General features: G+C 36.1%; 1 protein-coding gene across 2 annotated transcripts in view; it reads right to left on the reverse strand.

Moving 5' to 3' along the window:
- hob (bridge-like lipid transfer protein family member hobbit) overlaps positions 1-18,219 on the reverse strand; it is a 222,576-nt gene that overhangs the window by 63,677 nt on the left and 140,680 nt on the right. For both annotated transcript variants that reach the window (XM_083124220.1, XM_083124219.1), the window contains exons 25-27: positions 15,561-15,788; positions 11,602-11,727; positions 8,367-8,568 (exon numbers count right to left, since the gene is read on the reverse strand). In XM_083124220.1, coding sequence (XP_082980346.1) covers positions 8,367-8,568; positions 11,602-11,727; positions 15,561-15,788 — 556 coding nt within the window. The remainder of the gene's footprint in view (positions 1-8,366; positions 8,569-11,601; positions 11,728-15,560; positions 15,789-18,219) is intronic.

Below are 18,219 nucleotides of genomic sequence, written 5' to 3' on the forward strand. Positions count from 1 at the left end.
ACTGTGCATATTGTAGGATTCACGAGAGTACCTTTGTCACCTACATTCGAGCAAAGGCCACTATCTAGTTTTCCTGAAAATTAGAAATAATTTCATCACCTCGATTAAAATGTACTTTATTATCAGCGTTCACCTTGCTAGTGCTAACGGAATGTACCGTGGCTTCAACTGTACTTCTGTTGGCATTGTGAACAATATTGTCATGCCTAAATTTACATACCGACATGCTGGCTAAAAACTGAATAACTTTATGCATCCCTGCATTGTTCCAATGAACCATATCCATCTATTGTGTGCTGGATTACCAAAGAATTTTACATAGAGACTTTCATCTACCCTACCATTATCCTGAAAAAATAGAGGTGCAATATTATAAACTTTGACAGTATCATCATTATGTAATGTCATTAAATAAGTATTAAATCTGTCCCAAGTTTTCCATATTGGTTCATCTTCCGATGCCACAAACCTTGCTACCGGAGGCAAAGTGAGAATGATTATTTTCCTAGTCTTAGTTCTTAGTAAATTAAGAAGCCTTGTAAAAGATCCTATCATCTGTTCTAGTGATCTCCTTCTTAGCAAATCATTTGTGCCAATTAACAAAATAAGCTTATCATTTACTTTGGCTCCACCTTCAACACGTTGGCGAAGATTGTCAATCATTTGTCCAGAAACACATAAACCTATGTATCTGGAACCTCCTGTCTCTTTAGAATATCTATAGCCTAGTATATTTTGAGCTAACCTAAGGAGTAAACTGTCTCCTACTAATTGGGCATCGTCTAACATTGGAACTAGGTTTCTAAAGCCACCATTGTTAAAATGAGTATCACTCCTATATTTACTATTATACTCTGTATTCAATTGAGGATTTGCAACACCACTGCTTCTGTCACCTCCATTGACACAAGCAGTTAAGCGTTTTCCTGCTGTGAATACACCTTATTACTAGGATTGACTTGCCTAAAGTTACGTGTAAATGTCCTAGCTTTATTAACAGGCATACTAAAATTTCTTTTATCTTTACCAGTTGCAACATTCTGTTTAGTTAAACAGTTAGATTCTTCACTGTTATCACATTTGCTACCAACTGAAACAGTAGCAACTCGTGCCTTAAAATTTCGGTTTTTTGCATCAAAGTTGTTTTCACTAGTTCTTGGAGGATTAACCTTCAGGGATTCAAAATTTTCTATTACAAGCAAAATTTGTTGCAAGGAACTGATGTTGTTAATTACGATATGTTCTCGTATCTTGTGTGGTAAAAGTGTGGCAATCTGTGCTATCAGATGTGCCTCCTCTGCATGAGGCTGTACCGATTTCAACGTTTTGTAGTTTTTATTTACATATTGTAGCAAATTACCGTGTGTTACATTTGAATAAGGACTACTGAGAACCTTGGACAACTTTACTGTCTTCCACCTATCGTTCTCGTAGTGAGACAAGAATGCTCTTTTAAATTCTGAGTATGTAGTTAAAGTGGTTTTATTTTGCACATACCAACTACGCGCGCAATCGTTCAAAAGTTTTGGCAAGTAACGCATGTACTCAGATTCCCTTATATTATATAAATCTAGATTTTCTTCAACCTTTTCCATGAACTCAGATGGTGCAACATCTGTTGATATCCCATCGAAGTGAGGGAAATGACGTAATTCTTGAAGCTTGATAAAAGCACGTCTAATGGTATCATTTACTACTAATGAAGGGTCAACTTCAGTATGTGTAACGCCACATATAGGTTCGGAACACACTTTTACTTCATTTACTTCTTTATTGTTATCATTAAGTGCATCACCATTCTGTTTACGACGCTTATACTTCCTATGATCTAACTTGTGTCTACTATAAGGCATAATGTTTGAATGTTTAACACCAACACCATACGAATCAACAAGTCCGGAGGCTTCGGAATCAGAGTTTACAACAACTTCTGGTTTCTTTTTTATGTTCCTTGAAGGACTGACATGAATACTACCAAAAGATGAGTCAGTATTCACTGCTTTATCTTCAAACTGAGGAACATGCAAAGATTTGTTCATAATATGCGAAGTCATAGGTATTTCACTACTAACAATATTCCTATCGTGCATTAAACTTAACTTAGAATGTTTACATAAGGGTGACGGAATATCCTCTACCACAGACAAAATTCCTGTTTTTATTTTTGATAACGCCTCATTAATCGTAGTCTCTAATGAAGATTTATTTACTTCTGACAACTCTTGCTTTACGGGCGAGACAAAGGTGTGGTTTCTGGTTTCAACCTTTTTAGAGTGCCTTTCATCTGTGTCTACACTACCCATACCTTGCATAACATTCAGATAAGGATGAACATCATTGAGATAAACACCATCAATGTTTGTTTCATAACATGTTGGTGAGCATTGAACTCCTTGTGACCGTACACTTACATCAAGCATAACTAATTCATCACTATTCCTACCTTTCATTCTTGACCATTCCGTTTTCAACTGATCAATTGCTAAAGTACATTGCCTAGTAGCAGAAATACATTCATCCAATTGAGCATCAAAATGCTTTGTAAAGCTACCCATCCTTTCATCAACCTCATCACGTAACTTACAAACCCTACTTTCTAATTCATCATCCATTCTCTTTTCAAGATCACCAAAATCATGCTCTACTTTCTCTGTGCGTAACATGCACTCATTTCTGAATTGAACTCTGTCAACCTTCAAAGACTTTATGTCATTTGAATGAGCTGTTTTAGAAGCATTTATTTGCTCCTGCATTTTGGCTATGCTCACACATTGAGATGCCAAAGTTTCAGAGTGTTCCCTTAATTTGGAATCTACGTCACTGTGCATATTCTTGACCATACTTGCGAGGTCAGCCAATGTGATTTCATTTTCCATCATCATATGCTTTATGTTAAACCAGAAATCTCACAAATGACAAAATAATATGTTAAGTGAATGTGCACAACTTACCTGACATTAGCAGCACAACTGAGTCCTCATAATCTAGTATGAGGTTTATAGAACTATTCAAGAAACTTCAGGAGCCCAAAATGAGTCTCCTAAATCTTGTATGAGGTTACAACCACCGAAATGAATGTTCCTCGCCTCAGTATTGATAAAGATTTCGCGCAATAAGTAGCGAGTTGTGACTCCCAATGTCAAGGCGTGCTGTGAACAGAAACTTAATCTTCAAACATGTTACAAATCTATTCAATTTGCAATTTCTTAAAAAATAATATTCAGTCAATATAAACTAACTAACAATACTTCTAAAATTATGCTTTCACAAATAAGCCAGAAATCAAACTTTCGAACAATTATATATTCTTCACAATTTAAGGAACTTATATTTGGAATGCATGGCCATGCCTACGAGTACATTTACATTGCCTTTTCTTTTACACAATGCTCTTACAAGTAAGTTACAAATGTACCAAGCGTTGACAATACTGATGGCAAGCTTAGGTGGCCATATTTGTATATTTTAAAAGTTCTATCTTTTAAATATGTTCTTTTCTTTGTAAAATATATTGTATGTTGGCAGAAAAGTCCAGCCTCCCTTACCTGGGGCTGGCTTTTAAAAATATATATCTGGTTTCTAAGATTTCTAAGTCTAAAGATCACTTCACCACTTCTGCTATGAAGATCCTTCGGTATAAAGTGATGTCACTGTTATTTCAACAACTAGTATTCCGTTTTTTGTCCATTATGAACTTTAATTTGGATTTGTTATAGACAAATATCCATTTTTTGGCCCCGACGCTTAACTTGTCGTCTTTTTGGAAGCCATTTTTCATTCCCAAGCCTTGAACCAGGTATCCTTCACTGTCAAGTTGTGATAAGGACACACAGACTATTGAATCACTACTTTTTTGTACATCACGAATGTACCTTCTGATAGAAACTGCTGTAAACTTATTTTACAAGTTCAAATATGTAATAAAATTATGTTTCATACAATTTTAAGACATTTTTGTATTATTTACTATCTCAATCGAATATATTTTGTATGTTTATTGTCCTTATATTATTGTGATATTTTCGATCTTACCACAAAGTGATTTAGCAACACTGCAAAATAGCCATGAACTAAGATCAATCACTATTAAGCATTTTTCTTTGACAAATTTCATCAAAATGTTAAATTAAATAAAAATTGTGCCCTTTTTTATTGCAAATGTATGGAAAACCTTGTGAAACAAATGTGAGTACTAATTAGCAAAGAAATATTAACAAATACAAGAATTACTGCTACAAAATTTTCCGTTCTTTGCCATGCTTACAATGGAGCATGAAAATAAATAAAATACGTGACCATATTTTAATTTTGAATAACTTTTAAAATATATCTCCGAAAATGATGACATTTCGTAATCTGTGGTAATTTATTATGGGGAATGCAATGAAATAAAAGCCCCCACTGAAAAATGAAGATTTAAATTTCCAATCTTAGCATATTTAATGACCATATAACAGTGCATCTGAATGGACTCGTTATAAGAGCAAGGTGCATTCGTATTTTTTCAATCAAAAAGCTGTCCACTGTGGGGAAGATATTAGCAGATATTGAGAGTGATGATGACGGTCTTCCCGTTCGACTTTAAATCGCCTCTTGTGGCACGTTGAGTTCGTTTTGGGGAAGCAAATTTGACAGACGACACTCATTGACAGGGATGATATCGTTGTCTAGTGCCGAAAATGCCTCCAGTTCAAAAAGGAACTGCTGAATCAAGCTAAGAAAATACATTACTTGCATGAGACGTGTGTAAATAATGTAATTATTATCGTCTTATTGTTTTTCAGTGCACAAGAAACAAAGAAATATAAACAATCTCTTTTTATTCCTTGGCTTATCTTTGTTTAACTCCCCCTAAAACTGGCAGTATATTTGTTGCACAAAGGAGCAAACATTACTCTGTATGTCAACAATGTTGGGCAATAATTTGGTGGAAGGGGCAGCAACAAAACCAAAATCCATGAATTTACTGAAACGATTCTCTCTCTCTCTCTTGTAAGTTTTACTTTGGCACTGTCATACTGAGAGAGGAGGGGGAAGGGGTGTGACCCAGTGTGAGATAATTGGAACTTTCGGCATAGAAAAATGTTAATTCTTGAACAAGAACACATATTTAATCACTTCTCGAAAATTTCTTATACTTCAATGTGTAGATCTATCAGTTAAAATAGGAATATATTTTTCCATGTTATGTAAAATTAAAGGTCGGGTGAAGTGCCAGTGAATAGCATATGCGAACAGCTGACGTGGAGTGATACGTTACTCAAAGTGAGATGGTTTGTTTACAGAGGGTTGTAATGTTCATGATTCCGACTATAGTGTTATAAGAAAGATACGAAGCTGGATCATTAAATATTGCACAACATTTTTTTAAAAAAGAAGTTTAATAGGTAAGACAACATAAATTATACTCAACGAAACCACATGTTTTAGTTACTTTTCGACATAAGAGGCAAGTCTTTCAACACATTTTTAACATCGTGGCACTAGTTTCAATATACCCTGTTCATAGAACTCCGGCATTTGGGAATACAGCCATCTGTGCACAACCGATTGCACTTCTTCATTGGAATTGAAGCATTGGCTACCTAGGAATTTCTTCATTAGGCCAAACAGATGGAAGTCTGATGGTGCAAGGTCTGGACTGTATGGTGGGTCTGTGGAAGAAGTACCAAGTCTGCTCACCAGATGGCAGGCTTGGATGGGTGGTTGTGAACAGTACCTGGATGTAGGATTGTAAACATTGGCCTTTTACTTGTTTTTAGGCCTTATTTAAGTTAAATGAGTGTAATGAATTTGCTTTTCAGGCTCTGGGCACTCTTCTGCATATACACAAATGTTATCTCTAAAATCTAACATAAAATGAGGGATTTGGCTGACATGTGAGTTGGAGCTCATTGTTTACTGGATCAAACATGGCCATTGTTTGTCTGACAATTGTTTCTTTTTATTGAATAAAGAGTTTTTATTCAAACAATGAGTATGATATAGGATTTTTATGCACTATCTATGGTGCTGTTTATTGGTGTATGTGATACTGTGGGAAATGGCTCTCACAGGCCTTTTCCATTTGAACCTAATGACCCCTTGCACTTAGATGGGATATGTGGGTGTCTGTATTTGGGCATGTATGCCTAATCCTTCATTGGTAATAAGCTCTTTGCTCTTCACACATTGACGACAATAACATGCAAGGCATCTTTGCTAAGTAGTTCACGCTTCTGCCACAGGAGTTATACCTGATCGAACAAATAACATCTCTAGCACAAACTTCAAACTATACGTCTGTAAAATTTCAACGTCCCAGCCACAATAACATCGCGGAAAAAAATTGTTGTGCAATACTTAATGATCCACCCTCGTATACCAAGTACCAAGTCAATTACAGGATGGCTACTCCAGGACCTTGATAAAATTCAAGTATAATTCCAGGTTTTCAAGGTGAACTTTCAAAAAATTCAAGGGTACAAACAGATCTTATCTATATTTCAAATTTGTGTATTACCTCCTCTCAGCACCCACATACATACACACACACACACACAATATATTAACAATACAAAGGGTCAGTGCGATTCCATTTAAGGTGTGGAGTTTACATTTGTCATTTTACATACTCAGACTAGAAATATATCTCAAACACAAGTCACAAATATTATGCGATATACAAAAAATTGTTAATTATATGAGAATTTCAAATCAAATTTACCTATCAACTCCAAGATTTCTTGCAATATTCTTCCATCTGCCAGATAGATTGTTCTGCAAAGAACACTAACAAAGCAAACGGATTGAGAGAATTCTGTTTTATTTTTCATGCAGCTTTCTTTTCTTTTTCTTCCTCAAAAAAAAAAACCAACTAAATTGTGAAAAACTTGCCTCAGAGCATTAATAACTAAGTATAAATTCAATGGGATTTGGATTAATAAAAGTTGCAAATTTTCACGTCTATGGAGGAAAATTCAAGTAGAATTCACTTATAATTCCCAGAGCCAATAATTCACACATAATTCCCAGACTTCAAGGAATTCATGGTGAGTAGCTACCCTTCAATTAGTTCTTCATTTAGTGAAAACTTGAAATTATCCGCCATTTTTCAATAAGGTGGAATTAGCATATTAATTTTACTAAGACGCTACATACCAAATTTCAACTTGTTATGAATTAGTTCCTTTATTTCGAAAAAAAAATCATCTAAGGTGACTGCACTAAAAAAACATCAGCCAGTATTAATGATTAAATTTGAGCTGTTACTTTCAGATACCGATGCATATATATTAATAGGACTAGGATTTTTATGACTTAAAAATCACAAGAAATATGTAAAATAAAAATGCTCTTATAACCTAAAACTTTAAAAAAAATATGCCCTTACAACTGAACTGTTTCAATATTTAACATATGCTGAGATATTTTCACATACTATTTTTAGTGTAATTTACAAACCCTGAGTTGCAATATACAATGAATACTTTCTGTAATTTTTGAGATAAAAGTTATTGCCTATTGTCAGCCAGCAGTCTTGTAGTGAGAAAAGCTTCTTTCTATTTTGGCTGACACAAGAGGAGCATGTTTAAAGTAACCAATGTCATTCGGCTCGAGTTCTGCAGTATCAAGACAACATTTTTCTTACCCCCCCCTCCCCCCAAAAAAATGCAATAGAGTACAATGCATGATACCCTTTGTTCTTTTTTCCAAAAACTTTCCTCATTTTCATTGTGAATAAAACTGAATAACTTACATGGTGCTTCTGGTGAAGTAGGACAACAAGTGTCAACAAAAATGATGAAAGTTTTGGGGGAAATAAAAGGTATCATACATTGTGTTCTATTGCAAAAATTTTGTTGGGAGACACTACAAAACTTGAGCTGAATGACATTGGTTTTCACCGTTTTCAAACTGGGATATGTAATTGTAACAAATTCAGCAACTTGAGTGAACATGGGAGTAAGAAGAATCCACTTCGAAAATGGAAAATATGCTGAATATGACTGAAAATCTATCAAAATATGCTCTATCATGTAGAAATGGCTAAATATGGCTAAATATGCCCTTAAAACATACCTTAATTTAATTAGTTTCTTCATAATATGAACACATCACCCTTACCAAAAAAAAAAAAAAATGCTAAGTCATGAAAATCATGGCCCTATACATTGACATTAGTATTGGTTGGTTCAGCCCTAGCATAAATCCCAACGGTGACTCCAGACATCACCAGTCATGCAAAGGTTAGGGTAGTGAAACCTTTACTATACATGTTTCTGCTTCTACCCCTAAAGTATTCATAATATGATAAATATGAAATGTGAATGACACATTGCAGTTAAAAAAGAGAAGCTATATACATTATTATTAACTGAACTTACTCAACCAGTTTTTATGCTGCACATCATCTTCTTGGCTTGCAGCTAACCCTTGTAGGTGCTGCTCTCGTGTCTGCGTGGACAGGTCGTCACTGAACACAACAGCCTTGTTCTCTGCCTCTGCTATCAGCTGCTGTAGCATTGTAGCTGCATGGCCCGACTGCAGCTTGGTCATTGGAGAGGGGGTTGCTTGGACAGGGGGAGCCTGTTTACAGTGGAAACAAATTGATAATTTTTAATTATCTAGAACAGTCCTCTAATTAGAAATAATACAGTACCAAACAGCAATGAAAATGTTATTATTAGTAGCAGCAATAGTAAGAACACTACTGTCTCATTAATTGAAAGAGTGTATTTGCCAATTTAATTCTGACTCTTCACAGAGTACCAAGAATCCAGAACAAAACACCTTTCATAGCATTTTTCAATGTTGATTTTATACTTATTTTATTTCGTCATGTACATGTATTCCAAATACAGTGAAACCCCGATTTTACGTTCCCGCATTATACGTTTTCCCGCTTAATACGTTCATCCAGTCAGGCCCCGGCAAAAGGCCATGTTAAATAATAGAATGTTCACCTCGATCTTAAGTTCGCTCCAACTCCCGTTTCCCGCTTTATATGTTTTCTGAGCTGTGACGATGTTTTAAACTTCGCCAGAAACCTGTTCTGTTGATCACGTGACTTCTCCCTCCTTTTTCTTGCTTTCACATTCGCCACGCAACCTTGAACTTTCGGAAGTTAGGTTTCTCATGCTAGAGGAGGGAGGGAAGAAGCATGATTCCTGGGAGGTTGGGAGGAGGTGCCCAAGTTGCATTTGTCATACCTCCCTTGAGGGACAGGAAGGGAAAACGGCACTTCTTGCATTCCCTGTGAAGATGAAATTGGCCGATCCTTCTCCCGCAGATTCAGACAACAAGCGCACTGTTGCCAAACCGATTCTCTCTAAATGCTGCCTTCCCTAGAGTTTGGACACAATGAGTGTGTCTGAGGTGTCCTCCCCTCCACAAAAACACAAGTGGAAAATTGACAACAGTACTTGATCACCATTCGCATCTTTGCCCACATTTACGGAATCCTACCTAGTTGACGTGAACAAAAAAAAAAAGAGGGGGGCACTTGTTTGCAAAACTTTTTTCTTTCTTCTCGTTTGCTCGTTTGAACTACGGGCTATGTTTGTACTTCGTCTCATGTGCATGTTCATTCAAGCCCCTCTGTTGAAATTCCGACCACTAGGTGACTCATGTGCTATTTTTATCTCACACCTGCGACTGTTTGTTGTCGGGTTGATGTACGTTGCATTGTTTAGAATGGCGTCGTTAGATCCAGATGCATAGCGGAAATTCTGCATGAGGATTCCGCCTCAAGAGTTTGAAGTTAGCGACGATTTTGATAATGTAAAATTGTTGACAATATAAACAGTGTTGCAAACTCTAGTATTTTATGAATGAAGTGAGAAGAGGTAATTCTTTTGGGTCTATTCATCTTGCCTCTTGCTTGATTCTCCTAAATGCACTCATGTATTTTTAGTTTTTCCATTTATTATTTTGTAAAGTGTATGTAAAATGAAAATGTATTTTATTTATTTATTTGTTTAATTTTTGTAGATGATGCAGAACCAACTGATACATCGTGTGGTCCTGTCCTGCAGCCACTTTTTCATACAAAAGCTAATTACCTGTAATTTGTAATTATTTTTTGTTATGTGCACATAAGAAGTATTCTTATGCAAGATTCAAAAGATGTATTGATAGTTTATGTTGTTAATTATTGAAATTTCCAGATTACGAACTTAAAATATCTCTATATTAACATTTGTTACAATGTTGTACTTTTTCTTTTTTCACAAAACATTGCTGAAAAAAATATTCAAAAATGTCTGAAAATGATAATAAAATTTAACAAATTTTTGTTCATTGAAAAGAGGAAGTTTTGTAGATTTAAGAAATGTGTGGTAAATAAAAACAATTTAAAAATATTTTTTCTATGATTTTTTTAAAAACAACCAAAAACCGCACCAGAGGTAAAAATGCTGTATTATGAGGCCAGACCCGAATGTGTTAATTGAGGAGGTTAATGTTCATTCGTCGAACATTCGGAGCACTTGCAATTTTATATCAGATCAGTAGGCTTATTAGTAAATTTTGTGTAGTACTTTATCAGTATCAGCCGATAACAAAACAAATTAAATAATAAAATTATATTTTTATGCACTTAATTGAGGATAAAGGTTTTCTTTGGGAATTTTCACATCTTTTTCACAGCACACAAAATAACAAAATAAATTTCAAACACCGTCACAAACTTTGGGAGGTGGCTCATCATGAGGTGTTCAAAGTCTTTGCTAATTGACCTACAGAAGTGATCTGTGATAGAACATTTTATCTTTAGCTTTCATAATGGAATGGGGTGGTTGTGAAAACTGTGTGACTGTTTAGCAGCCTGTAAGATAGGGAAGTCAGTTGAAATTTTCAAGATTCTCTAGAAGCTTCAAATCTCCCAAGTGATTCAAGTGACAGTGGAAAAGTGAAAGGACTGTGCAACTGGAAAAATCAGTGTATGGAAGTATCAGTGATAGTCTGTGAACTGGCCAGTTTCAAAATGTCCATGTCTCTTATGTCGCAATGTGACCTGGACTGAAAGCTGAAAGGGAATCATGCAACACCAACACAAGTATTTTTCAAATTAACTTATATGATCTAACTTACCAAGAAATCAAATCGATGGCTTTTCCATTCCTTTTGATTTTTCTTAAAAAATCGCTACCAGATTTTATATTATTCAAATTAACTCAAAACCTAAGAATCTAGCTTCATTGAAGCAAATTTTCTGAGCATAAAATTTAAAATAATATTTTCATAGATGCAAGAAAGTTTTCTTTTTTTTTTTGGTTGAATTGGCATGGAACGACCAACCCCTAAGTCATTTTACATTTAATGTCATCATTAATAACAGCAAAGGGAAAAGTTTGTGTACACAAAGCAAGTATGATAAACACTCTTACACTTAATATGAATTCATTGCCATGTAGAACTCTACATATAGATAGTTTTTCACGTTCACCATTGTAATGACAGCAATGGCACTACAATTTTAGCATTTCATTGAATTTCAAAGTATTCTCAGTCAGTACATACCCAGTTATTATTAATATTTACACAAAGATTTCATATAATACAGCAAATGATCACAGAAATACAAGGTTCTTTATCCAGGGCAACAAATATACAACTTACCTGCAGTGTGGCATTGGGAGATGTAACCTGACCCTCAGCTGTCCTCGTCCGAGATTTCAGAGGTGTCGTTGAGCCTTCAACACGGAAGCCTTTCAATGCCTCAGTCGAGAGATTCTTCTTCAGTTGCTAAAGTACACAATAAAAAAAACATAAGAAAATTTAGGAAGACAGCAAGAACCATGTATTTTTATTAACAGGTTTTACTTAAGTGAAATTACCCTACAGGGAGAGCATTTGAAGGATTTTAATGACTAAATAAGAAGCAATATAAGTAGGGAATGGATTTTTAGGTCCATGCCTATTTTTTTTTTTTTTTTGCAATGTTCTAGAGGTATCCTATTTAGAGATCTTTGCATTTCTACTGAAATTCTATAGGACTTAAAAATGCCTAAATGAACTATAAATTGCTGTAAATGCCTAAATGAACTATACATTCCTATAAATGCCTAAAAGCCCAATTTTGACTTGAAAAATGCCCTTTAACCGTTCGCTTAACTATAAAATTAACTTTTATTAAGAACAACCCTTAATTTCCACCACAAAGATTTGAGACCTTGTACGAATCCGAGCAACAAAAGAGATGGAAGAGCAAGGGATGTCATCGTCTCTACAAATTTTGGCTATCTTCCAGCTTGCATCGCGACATTGGAAAAATGTGGAGTGAACCAACTGGATGAGGGGATCTCCGTTGTTAAACGCTGTACTTCCCACGCAATTAAATGTAGCATACCAAACAGAAAGTGGGCTGTTTTAGGACAGAATCCTAGCTACAATATCATTCAGTTGTTAAAACTGGGCCAGCATTATTCCCGGCCTCAAAAGTGTAAGAGCGGGGAAAGATTACAAGAATACCTCCGTCTGATTGGCTGTTTCAAGTGCCTGCTGTGACATGTAGCAAAGGCAACCCTGCAAGTGACCAATCACGTCACCTATTTCCCCCATTGACACAACAGTTAGGTGAAAGGGCAGGGTTTGTGCCAGGAACTACAACTGCCCTAGTATAGAAGCTGTTCATTAAAGAGAGAATACCACTGTGAACCTGTCTTCGGTTTGAGTTTAAAAGGTTGAGTTTTTTGAGCACACTTTATGCACAGATAGAGTAATCGAGACTTGACCTATAGTTTAAAGTGGAATCCGAACCACTATGTAACTCCAACAAATATCAAACCTACGACCTCTGTTACAAGGTGACGATATTACTACTATGCCTCTGTGAGCCCCAAACCTGCATAGGGAATCAGCAGCAGTTGCATTTATGAGGTTTGCTTGCACCAGTAACTTCCTGCGGTGTAGAGAGAAGGTTCTCCATGGACACTGTGGGTTGTAACGATCAGATTGAAAGTTAATGGGATTGTTACAACCCAAAAGTGTCCGTGACTGTACAAGCGCCCACTCACGGACGAATGGAAGAACTTTATCATGGAGAACATTGAAAAGCATATGGTGGTAAAGTGTTTGAAGACATGAAAAAGTTTTTGCATTGGACAAATTGCATATTTTTATAATAAAAACATAGTATTCATTGCACTAAAAATAGTAACTTTTGTACACAAACTGCATCTAAAACCAGTTATTTCATAAAATTATTATTAATTAATAATTATGACTATTAATTTATTACAAGCAACTAAAAGTCCGAAAATGGAGTTTATAATAAAGTCCTAAATCCCTCTTTATTAGCACCTAAAAATCCCTTCCCTAAACATAAGCTTTCTTAGTTGGCTATGCTATTACTGAGATCTGTTAATCATTAACTCCTTCGCTGCATAGTTTTTGAGGAAATTTTCAGAATTGCATAAATTCGTGAACTGAGAACAAGTATTCTAAAGTACTGATGTGAATTCTACCACTATTCTTTGAACAAAGGGCCATAGTCGGGAGCCCCCCTTGGTGTTAGGTTTACATTGTTAATGAAGTGGATACAGAATGTCAAAAGCAGGAAAACATAGAAAAATGAGGGCTGATTACTAAAAAAGTATATGTACCTATAATCCCTTTCAAAAATCCTGGGCACGCCACTGAGTGGATAACTGATCCCTGTTGCCATTGTTATTTACATACACATGGCGGTACACTTTTTTCATTGGTTCAGAACCAAAGCGAATTATTTCTTTGGAAAACAGTTCAAATGCCAGACACTAGATGGCAGTATGTTCTAATAATGCTTTTTTATACTTAGCTCGACATCAGCAGCGATGAGAAAATTTGAAATCGACTGCAGTCACTTTCCGTAAGTTACCCACATTGAAAAAATCGACTGAAGTTGTTTGCACTGGTGAAAGAGTTAAGATAATAACACAGTGGATGAAAAAGCTCTTCTTCAATACTATAAAAAATTCCAATGTTCTTATGCAATAAGGGCCCTCTCCCCCCTATTTTTTCTAGTTTCAAATGCAGTAAAGAGCACATCTGATAAACTATGACAAGGAAAGCTGTGAAACTTTTACCTGCAATAAGTATCTCTAAATTTCACATAGCAGCTACATGCACGAGGGGCGTATCATAATGATTTACAATTTCAAATGGCAAGCATCCCATGTTTGACCATTGGGCTTGTCATGGCAGTAATTAGTACCTGGACTGGACAGAAGCAGGCCAATCCATGTGAGCCACGGTGCATTTCCTGCACAGTGTGTGTGTGCAGACAACATGAAAGGACAGCACTTGACTACGTGGTTCTTTTAGAAAGAGGGTGTGAGTAACACAGAGATTCACAGGCGATAGTTAGGAGGTATGGCATGTGTGGTATCACCTGGAACCCCATATTGTCAATGGAAGCAGTTGTTTCCAGATTGGTATCAAGACAAACACCTTTCGCCCACTTCCCTGGCCACATCTTTTGAATGGTGCAACACAATCTGCAGAGTGTGGCCACATATGTTGCACGGTTAATGGAGGTCCCCGGTTCGAGCCAGTCTATGAGGATGATGCCCTCAGTGTTCCAAGGGATTGTGGCCATGTGCTTGCAAGCTGAGGATGCTGTCTGGAATTTCTGGTGCTTCAATTGTATTGATTGGTATTTCATGTCTGGCTCATGGTATTGGAGCCATGGAATGCTTGGCATAAGAAATTGTAAATTATTATGATACGCCCCTTGAATAACAGAAGGCACTATCCCAGGGTTCAACAAAATTATTTATTGTTAAAATAAACATATCAGATATACGACCTTAACAATGTTAAAATTGGGAGTCAAAACTTGAGACAAAACTAAGCTAAGAACCCTGAAGCACAGAACAACAGTAATTATTACAATTGTTTCAGAAATGAAAATATGCTTTGTGCCAAAAAGTAAATAGAATCACCTGCATTAAAATCACAAACACAGGAAACACACACAAAATACAAACCACATTAAAATAAAATAAAGGGTCAGAATGGAGTATTGACATTTTGAGGATGTTTCATCCCTTTGCCAGGGATGGTTAGACCAGGTGTTTTGAGTTTTTTACCATTTATCTTCATGGCAGGAATGAGACATCCCCGAAACATTGATACCATCGTGGTCCTTTATTTCCATGCTGTTTTGTGTTTTTTGTTCCCATTTCCTGATTTTAAAACAAATAAAGCTATGAATTACTATAATATTTTAATTGTATAAAAAAGAAGATTGATTTGTTGCAGTTATAGGCTAATCAGGACCAGACCAGCAGTTTAAGGTGAGATCTGAAACAGTATGTCATGTTCCTCCAACAGGTATTGAAAGCGACTACGTTACCACTACAACTTCGAGGAGGTCCTTATTATATATATAAAAATCCAAGACTTCCTGATCTTTAACCATCTAACCATGTGTATTGCCCACTTGCTGTTTCAGACAGATACTGGTTACTAAACCCTTGAGAATTTTAAAAAATGAAAAAAAAAAATCATTCCTTGGGACCATTCTGACAGGTAATTGAAGTTTTAGGGACGATCATTTTCATGCATCATGCACCTTGCATCCTGTACACTCTTACCTTGCTCTTTACAAAGCTGTCGAAGAGAGCAAATGCCACATCCCTATTGCTTTTGGTCCAGGCACCCTTCAGATCGTACACAACCAAGCGATGTGTTGGTGTGTCATGGTTGGCTCGATTGCTCACATTCAACAGATCTTGGCCAGAGAAAGCATCCCTGCCGTAGGAAACCTTTGCCACACTCAGGAAGTAGCACTTCTCCACAGGCTGCCTCAGGGATACATTATGCTGAAATGAAATTAATGAGGTAAAAACAGTAAATCATGAACAACAAAGTACAATTAACTCTGATACACTTACTATTCATTTTTCTGCGAAAGTTTTTTTTTCGCCACTCGGCAAAATCGATCGCTGAAAAAAACTTTCGCGGAAAAATGAATAGTAAGTGTATCAGAGTTAATTACCTATCTCCGCGTAACCGCCAAACTGATATCTTTAGATGCAACAAAGTACAAGTTAAAAATTAAAACAAAATCATGAAAACAAAAGTTTGAACATACATAATCCAGATTTAACTTGCAGCAAACTATCGACGTCAACACTTCCTTCTTGCATTTTGTCCTACGTTACTTATTTTCCCACATTTTCCTTACACATTATTCAATCTTTCACTTGTGTTTAAATCAATGTACATCAGCATTTAGTACCTTCATGTTGTATTTTTGACATTATGGACAAGGTATGGATTCACTCTTGTCGACTTTGAAGTTGAAAAAAGTCATGACTTCATGCTCATTAACTAGAATCAGTGTAATCTGCAGGGAATGGATTTATATGCAAATTCATATTGACGTATGAAGCTAAAACCAGTTATACTTTCTATTATCTTTGCACATCATGGTATGTAGACTAGAAGAATTCAGTTTTTATTTTCCATATTTGTACATATATTAGGTTTAGGCTCACATTTTGCATATTAAAGTTATTTTTACATATTATTTCCATATTTCAAAACATTTTTCAACATACACTCCATATTTGTGCAATAAGTACATGTCCCCGTTTGACCGAGAGTTTGGTGAATTTCTTGCGAATAACTGACAGTCCAAAGCGACCTTAAACAAACGAAAGTTTACGACCTTTTTTATACCCTCCAATTGCGTTAATTATAAGTTATCTGTCAACCGAACAATATATACATATGTATAAGTATATATATTGTTTGTGTGTGTATTTAAAATTTAACACCTACCTACTGTTTGCTTTTGCTATTGTAAAACACTTGAAATTCCTGCTTACTTAAAATTGTTGTCAACACTAGAGACCCAATTCAAGCATTCCATTGCTAACGCCACCCTCGTTGATGGCTGGTGATTGATTACACGATGGGTTTCATTTCCTGTATATACAGAGTATATCTGTAACTGATCACAGAAGGAAACTCTACTTCCAAATATGCTCGGCTCTCAAAGAATATGGAGCACACTAATATTACGAGGGTCACTATTTATATTTTGAGCCTTGGCAACACTGATTGAAGCTAGGCGCGATTTGACGTTTGCACGGAATCGTCTGGCATTATTGACCATAACGTACTTCAAATGTTTTGTCAATAGCTTCATTTGTATTGTTTATGTTGCCTTGGAGATTGTGCGACAACAATAAAATGGAATTAACTCGTGAACATTTTCGTGCGATGATTTTTTACGATTTTCGACGTGGATTATCAAGACAAGAGTGCATCGATCAACTTACTTCCACATTTGGCGATGAAGCCCCATCCTTTGCCACTGTGAAACGCTGGTATAACGAATTTAATCGTGGCCGCCATTCGCTCACCGACGAGATTCACGAAGGTCGTCCAAAATCAGTTGCTCTTCAAGAAAACATTGATGGTGTGCAAAATCTAATACTGCAAGATCGTCATGTGACATACTGTGAGATTGAGGCAACCATAGGCATTAGTTCCACCAGCATATATAAAATATTACATGATCATTTAGCTGTGAGAAAGGTATGTTCTCGTTGGATCCCACACAATTTGACAAAAACTCAAAAAGACGCTCACTTCAATTGGTGCAAACAAATGCTAAATAAATACTTCAAAAGACGTATATAAGATTGTAACAGGTGACGAATCATGGATATATGCATATGAGCCGGAACGTAAACAGCAGTTGACTGTATGGGTGTTTCAAGATGAACCCAATCCAACAAAAGTTGTTCGCGCTCGAAGTACATCGAAACAAATGGTCGCCTGTTTTTTCGGGAAAACTGGTCATGTGGCAACTGTGCCTTTAGAGGAATGTAGAACGGTCAACTCTGAATGGTACACAACAATTTGTTTGCCAGAGGTCTTCGGTCAAATACGGAAAACAAAAAAACGACGTTGGATCATTCTTCATCAAGACAATGCCAGCTGTCACACATCTCGTCTAATAACCGACTTTATGAACAGTCAAAAAATCGAATTGATGGGTCATCCGCCGTACAGTCCTGATTTGGCACCCAATGACTTCTTCTTGTTCCCGAATGTCAAGAATAAATTGCGTGGACAACGATTTTCGTCGGCGGAAGATGCCGTTGATGCGTTCAAAAACCATATTATGGAGGTGTCTCAAGAAGATTGGAAAAACTGCTTTGACAAATGGTTCGAACTAATGCAAAAGTGTATTGACCATAAAGGAGAAAACTTCGAAAAACAATAAAGCAGTTTTCA

Source organism: Lepisma saccharinum, chromosome 6 (assembly GCF_977018435.1).
Source record: "Lepisma saccharinum chromosome 6, izLepSacc3.1, whole genome shotgun sequence".
Lineage (NCBI taxonomy): Eukaryota > Metazoa > Arthropoda > Insecta > Zygentoma > Lepismatidae > Lepisma > Lepisma saccharinum.